Here is a 15,381-nt window from a genome sequence, read left to right as displayed (position 1 = left end):
GGCAAGCGGAGAATGGCAGCACATGCAAAAGCTCAGAACCGGGACAGAGCCCAGCCCCCTGGGGCCACCTAAGGGTGCTGTTCGGATGGAGGGCAGCAGGGAGGGAGGGAGAGGAACGAGATTAGCCTGTGTGGGACTTTGAGCCAGGCCAAGAAGGCTGGGCTTTAAACAGCAGAGAGAGGGGATCGGATTGGGATTTTAGGAGGACTATTGGGAAGGGGGAACGGCAGAGGGGTGCCCTTTCTGGAGATCCTTTGAGAGAGGGTGCGAGCCTTAAGACAGCGGTAGGGTGAAAACGGCAGGGCTCACAGCAGCGGGGAGGTCAGTGAGGCAGCCTGAGGACAGAGTGGGCAGATCTCGCCTGGAACCCCTACTGTGCCCAGCAGGACAGACCCCCTCTTCCATGCTGTGCCTTCAGGGTCTGGGACAAGCTGGACTCCAGTCCTGCTCACTGGGTGACCTGAGGTCACCTTCCTGTCCCTCGGGTCTCTACCTCCACCTGGTCCCTCCAGCTCCAGGACAAAGATTCTTGGGGCAGGGAGATCCCGGAGGAGCCCAGAAATACACAGATGGCAGCAGTGCTCTGCGGCAGCCCCTGTGAATACGAAGGATGAAAACACACCTCCCGCCTCCCTGCCACCTCCCTATAAATCCCTTACATGGGAATAAAACGGAGTCTTTATCACAGAACTGTAATAACAGTCCCATCAACCGCGGGGTAATCTAACTCAATCACTCGCCAGAAATTCAACCGGCGTCTGGCAGGAAACAAAATTCACCGATGCGAAAGGACACTAAGCTGTGAGAAGAAGCCTAGCACCGTGAAAAGAATACCACTCCTGCTAATAACATGAATGCAGTCATAACTCACTAAATTAATTGGTCACTGAATGTGCTTCCTAAATCCCAGGCCCTTTGTCCGGTACTTCACATACATTACGTCTTTGAAATCTCTTTCCTCCTCTACGGTTTCTCTTATTTTCCCGATGAAAAAACTGAGGCCGGAGGGATGAAAGGATGTGGCCAAGGTCACATGGCCAACAGCTGGCAGAGCCCAGGTGTTTAACCAGCGCACCACACTGACTCCCATAGGCCTGAGTTCAAATCCTCCTTCTGCCCTTTCCTCTGGGGCGACTCTGGGCAAGGCTCACTGCTTCTCTGGTTTTTCAGTTTCCCTATCAGTGAAATACAAATCGCGCAACCTACCAGGAGCAGGTGCAGCCCTCCCCCTTCCTGCCTTGCCCTGGAACCCTGACCCTGTCCAGGAAGTGATGCGAGCAGCCCCAGGAGATGACATCGATAAGCATTTTGGGGCAAAAAGATATAAAAGGTACCTATCACCTAGCTGGCGTCTGATAAACGATGGCTGTCATCAAAACTAATTACGACATCCTAGGCACCGTGCTTCGTGCTTACACACGATTGATTATTAATCCTTGAAACGGCCCTACATGGCTGCTTCCATCTCCCCATGTGGCTGTGACCATCTCCAAATCGTGGACAGGGGAATTTAAGTGACTCACCCAAGGTTAAGTGACTCTCCCAAGGTCACAGTCAAGAAGTTCTAAAACCAGGTGGTTTATAATAAGAAACATGTATATTTGGTTTTGTCCCTGACACAGAGCTTCTGGAACCCTTGTAAATTTCTAAATAATAGAGCACTAGGAGCATCTTTTGTTCTAACGAGGTGACTCTGGGTTGGCTCCTGGATGGCTCCCGGATGGGGGCTGGCCGCCAGAAAGATCAAGCCATAATAATAAGCTTGAATTTTCAGCACCGCCTCTATTTTTCAGAGAAGAGAGAGGGGCTGGAAGTGGAGTTAATAATCGATCACGCCTACATAAGGAAGCCTCCATAAAAATTCCAATAGTATGGGGTTGGGACAGCTTTTGGGATGGTGAAGCATGGAGGTACGGGGAGAGCGGCACCCAGAGAGGGTGTGGAAGCTCCGAGTCCCTTTCCACATACCTTACCCTACACATGTCTTCCATTTGGATGTTCATCTGTATTCTTTATCCTATCCTTTTTATAATAAACTGTTAAACACTTTCCTGAGTTCTGTGAGCAGCTCTAGCAAATTAACTGAACCCGAGGAGGGGGTCATGGGAACCTCCAAGTTATATCTCTGTAACTTTGCAAAGAACAGTGCGTATATACGTCCAATCAAATAGGACTTATTTTCAAACCCAGCAAATGTTTATTGAGCCTCTACCATAAACCGGTCAGGTGTTTTCATTTTGATTCAGTCATTCATGTAATAGTACTTACTGAGCGCCTATGCTGTGCCCAGCACTGATCCAGGAACTATGGGTGTATCAGAGCACAAAACCAAGATCCTTACCACCACAGAGCTCATACAGAGGCAGGGAGAGTAGGCTTTATCATTGTCTCCATTTTAGAGAGGATGAGACTGAGACTCAGAGAGGTTATATAACTTGTCCAAAGTCACACAGCTAGTAAGTGGCAGAGCCAGGATTTGAACCCAGGCAGCCTGGCTCCAGTGTCTTACCCTCCCTGCCACAATGACACTATCCCATTTAACCCCACACACAAATCTATTCTAGTTTATCACGGCTATAGAGGCTGAGGGTTAGCACGGAGCGGGAAGCCGGAACAATGAGCAACGACTCCCTGCCCTTCTTCTCCCGAGGATGTGATGCTGTCTTGAGAGTGGATGGGTCTGATTCCCTTCTGATCCTTCCTTCATCCTTAAGGGACGGTTCTCACACTTCAGCGTGGAGAAGGGCATCACTGGAAAGGTTGCAAAACCAGAACTAGCTTCAGAGCACAGCTGCGGGGCTTCAAGGAGAATTTTGCTATATGTGTGAGTCTTGCGTCATTATTGCCCTGAGAACTCACTTCCCTAGAGGGTGTGTCCTCACTGGGGCTGGGTTAGGGTTTTTGAAGTTTGGCGTGGGAAGTCTCTCTGGGAGTCTGCTCACGGCAATCTGAAATATTAGAAGATAAGACCAACCTCCTGGACAGAAGAGAATCAGGCCCAGGGAGCAGAATTGAAGGTTCCAGAGACATTTTCCTCATGCCCTTCCTCAACAGGGAAAGGGGGGTTTCTATGTTGTATCAGGAAGAAAAGGGATAGGGGTGGGGAGGGTAGAAGCTTCCATCTGGAGCTGTGAGATCTGCGAGGGCCTCTGTGGGTGGTCTGGGGTATTTCCTGGCTCCTGAGGTCTCTGGGTCCTCTCTCAACCTCTGCCTTCTGCATTCCTAAATAACTAACTCGAGAGGTCACCTTATCTCCTCCCAACCCTCCCACTCACTCCATTCCAGCAACAAGGTCCTTCTCTCTAAGCCCTGAAGATGCCATGTTTGTTCCCACATCGGGGACTTTGCACATGCCGCCCTTGCTGCCTGGGATTTTCAGTCGCCGGAATGGTACATGGTGGCTCCTTCTTCCTCTTGAGGGCTTGGCTCAGAAGTCATCTCCTGAGAGATGCCCTTCCTGACCACCTCATTGGAAGCGGTGCTTCCTTCCCCATCACCCTCTGTCCCCTCTCCTGATTTTATTTCCTTCTGCCAATCTTCACCGCCTTAATGACATTGCTCACTTATGCTCACTTCTGGATTCTTGTCTCACTCCTCCCATGATCTCCAAACTCACTGGAAGCTTCCCCAGAGCAGGGCCTCATCTTTTTTGTCCATTTCTCTGTTCCTACATCCCGTAAGAGTGGCAGGCACACCACAGGATCTCGCTAAGTAAGGATGGCTTGCTGAATGGGTCCTGAGTGCTCTCTGAGTCTCGGATCCCTCATCTGTAAACTGTGGATAAGGACGCCTACCACACAGGGCAGCTATGAGGATCCAGAAAGATGCTGTAAGCAGAGCCCAGCACCTGGCCGGCTCTCCACCAGCAATAATCACTAGTCTGTGATCACACCCTACACAGGGAAGGGTTCAAGAAAATGACAAAGCAAGTTTTCTGTCCAACCCTGGAAGACCGGCCTTGGTAATGACTCAGTGCCAAGACAGTGCTGCTTTCTCAAGACTGCCACAGAGCAAGGTCCCTTGGCAGGAAGGTGGCTATGAATCTGCGCCTCCACCACCCAGCCTTGGCCTAAGTGGCCTGGCAGTTTGTACCAACTGGTTACCTCGCTGCCTCTCTCCTGGCATAGAACCTGCTGCTATCTCTGCCCCTCCCTGCATATTGACGTTTGAACACAAAACACGTGAAATAAATGTTACGGTCTTATAAGACAGGAAAAGAAAGCTAAGAAAGTCTCCAGAGTTTGGCCCAGAGCCCCAAGTTGTGTAGCCTCGGGCCATCAGTGCCAAGGTCCTAAAACACGAGAGAGCGGCTTGCAGAATCATATTCTTGGTCCTAGGAGCAACCATGAGGTGCAATGCAAACGGAGCCCAGAGTAGGGTTTAAAACATCAGGGGGACCATCTCTCAGTCCTTTTAAAAATATTTTAGGAGACTGTCATGGTCCGGGGAGAGGAGGGCCCTGGAAAGGGCATCTGTTGATGCCTCCGTCTCTCTTCTTCAAGGTCCAACATCCCGTGGTGCTTTGGCAACAAACCCTTTCCCACCAGCTACAGTAGTTCCATCGGTCAAAGTGCCCAGCGCTTCCCACTGGCCAGGTGCTCCCCCCTGGAATATGAATTTTGAGGGAAAGAACGCAGAGAACTGAAACGGTGGAGATCCCTTGCCTCCTGGAAGCGTTACCCGGAGTGCCTCAGCTTCAATTTTGGAACTGCCCACACCCTGCTGGTAAATTTCCACTTTGTGGAATGTGACTAGGACCAGTGTCTGCTCTTTACAACCCAAGACCAGCGCTGCGAAAGCCTCCCTACAGAGCACGAAGTCCTGGTAGCTGAGTGTGGCCATGCATCCGGATCTGGACTGCTGAGAGGTTAAATCCTCTCTAAAGAGAAGCACTGAGTTCTCTCCTTCCCCTTCCACTCTAGGGGCCGGATGGGGACCTGGCTGGCCAAGCTTCTGCCATCAGAAGGGGGCAGTTTCCTAGAGGAAGGTATTGGAGGGAATCCGGGTCCCCGAATGAGATGTGGCGTGGAGATGCCCCACCAGCCTACACTGTCCCCTCTACTCTGCCATGACGGGAGCGATAGCTGCTCTTATTTAAATCCTAGTCTGGGCAATTTTGCTGCAGCAGCTTGCAATACAGCCTGCACAGGCCAAAAAAAAAAAGAACGGAGCCCGGATGGAACCAAGACCCTCCTTACAGCCTCTCGAAACGTCCCTGTTCTGGCTTTCGCGAGAAGAATGGGGCCGTGTGGGCCAGTCTCCAGCACCAGCTCTCCGCCTCAGGTGGGCCTGCTGAGGCCAAGGACAGAAGCTGGGTAGCTCACCTTTTTCTCATCCCCGCCTTGTAGGAGGTGCAGGGTGCTCCTCCGGTCCCCCTCACGCTGCCTCAGGGCGCTGCCATGGGGCTGGGGTAGGCCCGAGGGTGGGGAGATGCTGCGGCCTTGCGGGTCCACCCAGGTGTAGATGTGGTTGGTGACATAGCCCCCAGGGATGCGCCCCGCCGAGTACACCGACAGCACCAGCTTCTTGGAGCCCTTGAGAACCTAGAGAGAGAGGGATACAGGATTAGCAGGAAGGGGCCAGTGAGGGACACTCTCCCACTACCCGGAATGTGCTTCCTCTCGGCGCCCACACATGGAGGAAGAGGCCGGTCTCGAAGTCCCTTTCCTTTCTAGCACTCATTTTGTCCTATGGAAACGGGGACATCTGTCCCACCCTTCTCTTGAAGTAGTCCAAACACTAGAAATACGGTCTCTTAGCATAGCTGTGCAGAGGAGAGCTGACAGCAGGCCTGAGACTGCGTCCTTAGGAAGGTCTGCTTGGCTGGCATCTGGGAACTTGCATTCTGAATATTCCAACCGATCCACGACTGACACAGGTGGCTTGCCATGCCCAGGTCACCTGGATAAACGATACAGTGTATGCTGAACGCCTGCTCTCCTTCTGAAGATCTAGAATGTGGGGGTACAGGCAGAAGGTGTCTATGTGATCAGCCCCCAGTAAAAACCCTCAGCCCTGAGTCTCTAATGAGCATCCCTGGTAGACAATCTTTCATACGCATTGTCACAATTCAGTGCTGGAGGAACTAAACTCATCCTGTGTGACTGCACAGGGGGAGGACTTGGGAGCTCATACCCGGTTTCCTTCAGACTTTGCCTTCCGTACCTTTCCCCTCTGCTCATTTTGCTAGGTATCCTTTCACTGTGATCTTAGTCACGATCACAACTATGTGCCGAAACTGTAAGCCCTTCTAGTGTCAAAGAACCTGGGGGTGGTCTTGGCAACCCCGGTAAAATACAAGAGAGTCAAGAGATAAAAACCTTCATAATAAAGACAGCATAACATTTATAAAGGACCTGTATGTGTCAGACATTCTGCACCTCACATGCTTTAGCTCCTGAAATCCTCATGGCATCCAATCTTGTGTGGAAGGAAAACCCATTGTTCAGATGAAGAAACCGAGGGCAATTGCCTCCACATAGCTAGTAAGGAGTTCTTCTCACATAGCAACTAACTTTGAATTCAGTGCCCCCTTTACTCTATACTATCCAGTCTGGAGCTGGTCTAATCACAAGGAAAGAAGCTGAGATCGGCCATATTGCTTTCCCACAATGCACCTGTAGCTGAAATGTAGCATTCCCCACCCCCACCCCACCCCCCCAGAGACAGTCATTTAGCAACTAGGATTGATAGCAAACACACCCCAAAACTGGGGGCCACTTAAGCAAATGATCGTACTTACACACATGAAAGTTCATGCTGCCATTAAAAATCACATTTTAAAATCATTACTCGGAGTTTGTAATGCCAAGGCTATGTGATCTATTTTAATGTTAAGTGGGGTCAAAAGGATATACATCATGTCTTGCAGTATAATCTCAGTTGTGTTCAAAGACAAATCACACAGAAAGAGAAACAACAAAAACCTGAGGAGCAACACGCCAAGATGCCCGCAGTGTTTCTCGCTGGGTGGCAGGATTACGGGTGGGTATTATTTTGTTCTTCCTGTTTCTCACTATTTTCCAAATGTTCCAGAATGAGGGTATAGTGCTTTCGATATCAGAAAACAACAATATGCCTAAAAGGGGGAGAGGAGTGCTTAGCTCTCTGGTCTCCCCAAGCCTGCCTGAATCCAGTGCACACTCATTACTGACTCCCCAACACTCTCCATAAACAGGGGCTGAGGGCTGAGCATTCAAGGAGAATGGGGAGCCCTGGCTGAGAAGGGCCTGTCAAAGGAGGACGCTAACATCCGAACCTCTCCTGGAGAAGGAAGAGTGAGCGGGAGGCACTGCTCTCTCAATTCCACGGCTAAATACCAGTTCCCAGTAGAGGGGTAATGAGAGGATGGCGGCTCTCCAAAATTCTGCTTTTAAAAAGGATTTTTGAGAAGATGAGAAGGGCAACATTTACAGTATTCCTTCAGCAGTCCCTGGGACTCCCCCAACAGAACAGCTGGGAAAATAGAAACTTCTGTTGAGTTTGAGATGCAGGATGGAGGAAGCCAGAGTGGGAAGCGGGTCTCAGGACACAAACAGTATCAGCAGAAGCCTCTGAGGCCACCGAGCCCTCTGTACAATCTTCCCGACCCCTTTCCCCTGCCCACTGCTCCCTCCTCCACGATGGCACTGCTGGCTGCTCAGTGCTGTTCCAACTGGCACGCCACTTCTCTGCTTCCTCCCTTGACACAGTGAATCTGAGCCCCACCATTCATTCGACGAGGGTTGACTGAGGGCCTACTGTGTGCCAGGCCTGGAGAGAACAAAGTGGGCATATCTTCATGGCACTTACAGCCTGGTGACACGCAAGGCTTCCCCTGGCACACAGTAGGTCCTCAGAAAAGCTAAGTTGGTCTGATTGGGTGAGAAACTTAATATACGGCCCCAAAAGAAACTATAACATCCACAGGCATCGTCCTTCAACCCCCTTACTCATTTGATCTGGAAGAATGCTAGAATTAGCAGCAGAGGCATGCAAGTGAAAAGAACATAGATTGGGGATTCAGGCAGGACTGGAATTAAGTCGTTTCTTTCACTTGTCACTCAACAGTCCTTGGGCCAGCCGCTTCCTCTCTCAAAGCAGCATGCGTGAAAGGAGAGTACCCACATCTCAGGGCCTTGTGGATTAAATGAGATAACGTGCATGAAGTCCAGAGCCTGTGCACACAGTAGGAGCTCAGCGACTGGCAGAGCCCCACCCTTCTCTTTTCCCTGGAGAGTCCCCATTGAGAAAGGAAACTAGGTGTAGAAAAGCTTTGTCCAAGGAGTTAAAAAAGAAAGCGAGTAAGAGAATGAAACGAACGCTGTAGAGCGTGATTTGTATTCTGTACTGCTGGCAACAGTGGAATTCTCTTGGTCAGTTCTATAAATAGGAAGGCAGCAACCTTGAGAATGAGAGGAGGTTAATGCCTTTGATGAGAACACCACAGAGAGTTGGCGCCGGAGAGGGCCCAGGAGGTCACCGAGTCGCCCACGCGTTGCCCACCTCCAATATTGTACAAAAGGGGACCTGAGGTGGGAACATAGGAGGCCAGTCCTGGGCCAGCCCCTTCCCCCCTCGTCACTTCGGTCTCCCCATCACAAGCCTGTGGGACCAGAAAATCTGACAGCCACGCAAGCTTGCACCATTCCGGAATCTCTGATATTGGCTTGTTTGGAGGTAAACGTGGGTTTTCAGTGGACACTAGAGAGCAGGAATATCATGATCCACTGCCGTCTTCCTTACTTTTCTGCCCTATTCGCAGCGTGCCCGAAGAAAACCAAGATTCCTGGGACAGCCTCTCGGAATGTGGTCTTGGTGCAGCAGCCATCAGAACCCTGCCGAAGGCTCCATCCACGACTCTCTAACTTAACTAAAATGTGTGTTTCATGAAGGAAAGGCATGAAGGTTGGGGATGTTCTACCAAGTCTGTTTCTACCCGTCTTGATTGTCCCTTTGTCTCCATATTTACAAACAACTACTTGTTTATTTTAAATGGGGCGCTGAACGGAGAAGGAAATTCCTGAGGAGAGCTGGCTGATGCATGCTTCCCTACTAACCCTTCCACCAGCTTTCCACTCTGATTCCCACGGCCACCTTGATCCCTGAGGCTCAGGACATCTAGGAATCATGCAGTCCCTGCTCCCTGTTAGGTGCACCAGGCCACCCCTTTCTCAAAAGAACTAAGGGCTTCTCTCACCAGAGCGAGAGTCTCCAAGGCTCTGTAGCAAGCAGCCTCAGGCAGTAGAGCAATTAGAGCTCTGCCCTAGAAGCAGTGACTGAGAAGCAGTGACTGAGTTACCTCCCATTGTGCCACTGGTTTGCTGAATGACCTGGGGCTATAGCCTCTTCTCCCTGGGCCTCGGTTTTGCCAACTGGCGGTGAGCAGTTTGAACTCACTGATTGCTGAGGTCCTGCCCCAAGTTAAACTTCAATGTCTTCTAGTTTGGGCTGCATTTAGAAGGAAAGGCTTTATTGACTCGCATAGTGGTCACAGGTCATGGTAGCACAGAGATCAGGGGCTTGCAGCATGCATGTGGCATGCAGACATAGACTCTAGGCAGTCCTGAGGGCTGTGCCTGAGTGACAGTCCTCAGGTTTCCCCAGGGCACTGGCTGGGTTGCTACCAGGTCCATGAACCAGATTTTGAGCCTGAGGGCTCTGAGTTTCCATATCGTTTGGGTGGCGCCAAGAGAGTTTAAGAAAATACCAGAAGGAAGGATGGAGCATCTCAAGGTGTGGCAGGATGTACACCCCAACTCTGTACTATTATCAGCAGTGGAGGACCTTCTAAAAGACCTGAGGGTAGGGAGACACCCCTCCAATGGGGCTGATAAACCACATCCAACCTCCACCTTAAAGGAACCTGCGTGCTCTGCCTGTGCATGTTGATGACTGTCAACTACACCCCTCTCCCGCTGTGGCAACCTGCAGAATCAGCCAGTCTCCTGCATTAATTGCTTAGTAGCTGTGCCACCTCACACAAGTTACTGAATCTTTTCGTTTCTCTCCTGTAAAATGAAGATCATAATTCCACTCTCTCTTAAGTAGAGGAGCCCTATCAACACAGTGCCTATCGCTTAAGAATTCAACGAGCTACGGCTAAAAAAACCCCACGAAATCTAGGGAGAGTCTATTGCAAGCAGAGCAGTCATCAGATGCTATGCTCCCATGCTTTTTATCATGTGTTTACTGGTGAAACTCGACCTAGGGGCTTGCCTGCATTCCACCAAGTCAGATCGGAGAAATCTCCATCTGACCGGGCAGATGGCATGGCTAAGATATTATCCATCACCAGATGACGATTCAGGCAGCGTGTTATGATTACGGAAATGTAAATTATATGTGTATGTCTTCAAAGTTAACAACTTGCCACTTGGATTAATGCTCTTAGGAAGCAAATCTGCCTCATTCAGCTCTTCAGAGCTGACTCTGAAACCCCCAAATCGTAGACCAGGTTGATGTGATTCTCGGCTTAGCAGAGGACTGAGAAATAGACTGGAGAAGGCTACAGTGTGAAGGGACTGGTGGGTGTGTGTTAACACGGCAGGTGTGCATATGCTCCTTGTTCAAAAACACGCACCAAAGCGCGAGCACGAAGTGGACCACAAGTCTGCATGATTACCAGACTACTGGGGCATGTACCAAGAAAGCAGACTGGAAAAGTCCTGAGTAAAGATAGATAATGGTGAGTCATTCGGCTTGTTTTAGGACACAAACCTTGAGGAACAAGCTTGTCTCTTCTTGAAAACAGAGACAGATTCTCAACCTCAGGAGGGGAAGCTGGTCTGAGACCCAGGTTAGTGATTAGGAAGAGAGGACAGGATGATGCGTGCCCACTCTTCCCGTCCCCACCTTGCCTAGGTGGCGCTTTGGGTCCAGACTCACTGGCTACCAACCCTGTCTCTGCTACTGACTTGCTGTCTGACATAAAGCAAATTACCTAACCTCTCTCTGCCAGTTTCTGCAATTAAAATGCAACTCCTGTGCATTTTTCACAACAGCCAAGGTATGGAAGCAACCTAAATGTCCATCGATAGATGAAAGGATAGAGAAGTGGTGCATATATACAATGGCATATTATTAGGCCACAAAGAGGAATGAAATCTGGCCATTTGTGACAACATGGATGGACCCTGAGGGTATGATGCTGAGTGAAATAAGTCAGACAGAGAATGACAAATACCATGTGATTTCGCTTATACGTGGAATCTAAAAAACAAAATAAACAAACAAACAAAACAATCTCATAGATACAAAGAACAAACCGACGGTCACCAGATGGGAGACAGGTTGGGGGGTGGATGAAAAAGGGATTAAGAAGTACAATTGCCAGTTATAAAAATAGTCATGGGGATGTAAAGTATTGGGAACACAGTCAATAATATTGCAATAACGGTGTATGGTGCCAGGTGGTTAGAGATTTATCATGTGATCACTTCATAAGGTATGTAATGTCTAATCGCTGTGTCGTACACCTGAGACTAATATAATGTTGTATGTCAGCTATAATTGAAAAATTAAGTTAAAAAATGAAACTGGAACATAAATGCATATGAATTTCTTTCTTGAGTCTGCCAGCTCCTTCTCCTAAGCACAAGCCCTAGAAACTCTCTAGATCTCTAATTCTTATGGACGCAACTAAATGGGCAATTGTAAATTCTCTCTCCCAACTTTCCTCATCTTCATAAACATCCTTCTTTCTTTAATCCACACTTCTTCATATCTGTCCCACCTCTGATATTTAGCCCTTCTCCCACCACCTCCAGGAAGCCTTTCTAGATTGTAACAGACTCTCCTTCTCCAAGAGCACCCAGCACACTTCTCTGAATTTGTTGCCATGCAGACCATAGCTTCTGAATCAACTTCACACTTCCTGTCTCTAAGTTCCTTGAGGCACTTTGCATGTTCTATCGTTATAGCCTCTCCCTGTTCCTTCTCATCCACTCCCTTATCCACTCATTCATTCATTCATTCATTCGTTTAACAAGATATTTATTGAGCTTTCTATAAGCCAGGCAGCCCCCAGGAACCTGTTCAAATGGGCCGCAGAAAGAGCAGTGCACTAGACTAGGGCTCAGGCAGCCCCGGGTCACCGCGCCGTGCTTCCCCACACTGTGTGAGCATGCGCACCTCGGACTCACGTGGAATTTGGAGAGAGAAGCAGAAGAGGGAGAGGTTGAGAGCTACGGCCCTGGAGCCAGCCTGCAGGGGTTCCCACCCCAGCTCTGCCACCTGCCAACAGCAACCTGGGCAAGTTACTTAACCTGTCTGTGCCCCAGTTTCCCAGGCATAACATAGGATAATAGTGGTATTATCTCATGGGGTGGTTGTGAGGATTAAATTAGTTAATATATGTAAAGTGTTTAGGGCCTGGAACATAGGTAAGAGCTACAAGGGTCAGGAATTATTATTATAGAGAACTCAAGAGTGGAATTCCCAACCCACCATCCACGGTAACCACTGCTACATTTTGATGTCTGTCCTTCCTACTCGTTCTGTTTATTTTGTAAACATATGGATGTACATATACAAAACCATTGTCTATTTTGTTTCCATAAACTGACTCATGCTTAACATTTTCACTGACAGTTTTTCAACTATAAAAATGTATTCCGAGGACATTTCCTCGTCAGTTCGATGACATCGAGCACATTTCTTTCCGCATTATATAGTATTCCCTGGCAGAGAGAGACGCAGTGCCAGTTAATCCCCACTCCCCCACTGCTGGACATTTAGGTCGTTTCTCGTTTTATTGCCAACACAAACAACGCCGTAACGACACGCTTCTATGTGCATCTTGGAGCACACGTGCATCTAACTCTCCAGATCAGAGAAAGGTGGAAATGCTGAGCCAGTGGGCAGTGTTTTTTCTCACACAACCATGTCCCTCCCTGTCGTAATTTCTACAACCACCACCTACAGCGGGCAGCACTATGACATCTGGGCCTATAGGTCTGACTTTCCAAAGGGGACTTTCCAAGGACCTTTTCCCAAAGCAGAGTCACTCAGGTGCAGGGATCTGCCCTCCTTCGTGCTTCCTTCCACAGGCTCCGGAAAGCTCCCAGTTTAGGAAGGAAGATCTTGGCCCTGTCTTCCAACGTCATCTGGGGAGGACTCTTAAGCTGGGAAACCCCTGAGAGTTTTTCAGTGGAAAGTATATTCACTAGAAAGCCATTCCCCAAAAAAGTTCCACCTCTTCCTAGCTATGAGACTTTAAGACAAGTTACTTAAGCCCTCTGTGCCTCAGCTTTCTCACCTGTTAACTGGAGTGATTAATGCCTGCCCTTAGGGGATGCTCATGCAGACAAAATGAGGCCTGCACTAGATAATGGACACAAAGTATCTTGCCCTGGGCTTGGTGCATAGTAGATACTCAGCAACGGGTAGTTAATATTATTGATAATAGCAACATTATAGTGATGACCACTTGGTTGGCTCTTCCCAAAGCACAGATGAGGAAAAAGAGACTCTAGGTGGCAGAGTGTCTTATGCAAGGTCACAGAGAGGATGAGGAGGCTGGGCTTAGATTTGAATCCCGGACTCTCCAAACTTGTGCCTCTTTAACTAGCAGTTCAAAGGGGTTCAGATAATACAAAGCCAACCCTATGTCGTGGGCTCACAAGATGGACAAGGAGAGCATCTGAAGAGGGGATGTGGGATTTATGGGCTGTGAACAAGCGAGAGACCTTGAAGTCCTGAACCCTTAGCTGGTGCCAAGTGCGCTTACATGAGCTGGAAAAACCCTCCCCATTCAGCTCCATTTCGAGGGAAGACAGGAGTTGGTGATGTGGGCTCTCTGCCCCAGTGGCATATTTTAATGTCATGAGAAAGTAAAGCCCTAATTAGCTCCCTGTCTTCAGAGCTCCTTTCCTCTGCATCATGTTCTTATCTGTGTTAATTACCTCTTACAGGGGCCACTAACTGCAACAGCTTTCCAGCCTCCTCTCACAGCCTCTAAAATCAGTCTCTGCAGGGCAGTCAGCACATCCTTTCAAAACGCAAGCAGATCCTGTCCCTTCCTTGCCCCAAACTCTCCATTGCTTCTGATGGAAAATGAAAACTCCTCCGCAGTGCATCTCAGGCCTGTGCAGCTGGCTCTGCTGCTTGGCCAGCCTTGTTTTCTGCCCCTGTCACCAGGCCTTTCTTATAATCTCAAGTGCTCCAAGTTATTTGGACATGCTCCTCCCGGTCCCCGGAAGAACATATCTCAACATACCTATACGAGTGATTATTTTATTCACATCTTTCTGAACAAATAGAGAAGGCAGAAAACTTCTGGTTTGGTCACAGATGTATTAATCAATATGAAAGGTGGATTGTGGGTGATGCCACATAAAATGAGAAACAATTAAGAAATGCAATTGAAATTGCCTTCCCCCCCATGAAATTGACCACCTTCCTCTTGAAACTGAACACCAATGAGGAATAACACCTCTCCTGAAATGGCAGTAAGTTCTTTTGTAGAATCTAATAATGTAGTAGTTGCCCTTTCTGTCTTGATTGCTAGGAAGCTCACGATTCCATTTAAATATAAAATACTATTCATATTAAAGGCAATACACATGCATACACATTCTCTCTCTCTCTCTGTTTTTCCAAAATGATTTTTGATCTCTCCGCCTTTTTTCATGATTTGCTGTTTAGGGTAAGTCACTCAATTATTTTCGAGGTGGGAAGGAATACTAATTACAAACACATAAACAATAGGTAAATAGGTTATATAGAGTTTAAAGAGGATGTTAAATCACACCAGTCACAAAAGAGGTACTCAATAAAACAACTGTCAAGTGGATAAATGGATGCTAAAGTCTCAAAGATTAGATACCTTGCACAAGGAGTTTGAGGCAGAGATACTTTCCAGGAACACTTGGATAACAACTCTGCTTTCTTATCCTACCTGTCACCCTCCACTCCCCAGGAGTTGCTGTTGACTTTGGTCTAAGAACACATGTCATTTGTAAACATTCCCTTAAACAAAAGTCTAAAATGTGTTAGTCTCTATTCTTCTGGAATGTTGACATAGCAGGTAGTGGTGTGGTAAGAACTCACTGTATCTTAAAGCATGGCGGCTTCATTGTGAAGCCCCTGCCATCCGTGTGCCCATCAGGGGGCCAGGATCTGGGGGAAAGCTGTGCCACGAAGTAGCCCATCTGCTCTGGCTCTTTGTAGACACCCCACCTCCTTAAGCTGCTGCTCCCTGGGGACAATCAATTGGACTGGACAGCAGCTGTGTGAGCCCATCCAAGACCCCTTATCTGAAAGGCAGCTCAACAGAAGGATCATGAAACAACCCAACAGCATAAGTACAAAGCAAAGACCAACAGACGCAGATGATTAAACCACTGAGGAAATGTGCATGCGCAGGGATAAAAGCCAGGGAGACGGCCAGGGGTGGGAAGC

General features: G+C 48.7%; 1 protein-coding gene across 4 annotated transcripts in view; it reads right to left on the bottom strand.

Moving 5' to 3' along the window:
* WHRN (whirlin) overlaps positions 1–15,381 on the bottom strand; it is a 79,050-nt gene that overhangs the window by 48,754 nt on the left and 14,915 nt on the right. For all 4 annotated transcript variants that reach the window (XM_016152579.2, XM_016152589.2, XM_016152599.2 and 1 more), the window contains exon 2: positions 5,325–5,543. In XM_016152579.2, the coding sequence (XP_016008065.2) occupies positions 5,325–5,543 (219 nt within the window). The remainder of the gene's footprint in view (positions 1–5,324; positions 5,544–15,381) is intronic.

Source organism: Rousettus aegyptiacus, unplaced genomic scaffold (genome assembly GCF_014176215.1).
Source record: "Rousettus aegyptiacus isolate mRouAeg1 unplaced genomic scaffold, mRouAeg1.p scaffold_m13_p_3, whole genome shotgun sequence".
NCBI classification, from domain to species: Eukaryota; Metazoa; Chordata; class Mammalia; order Chiroptera; family Pteropodidae; genus Rousettus; species Rousettus aegyptiacus.
This window is presented reverse-complemented; position numbering and strand designations above follow the sequence as displayed.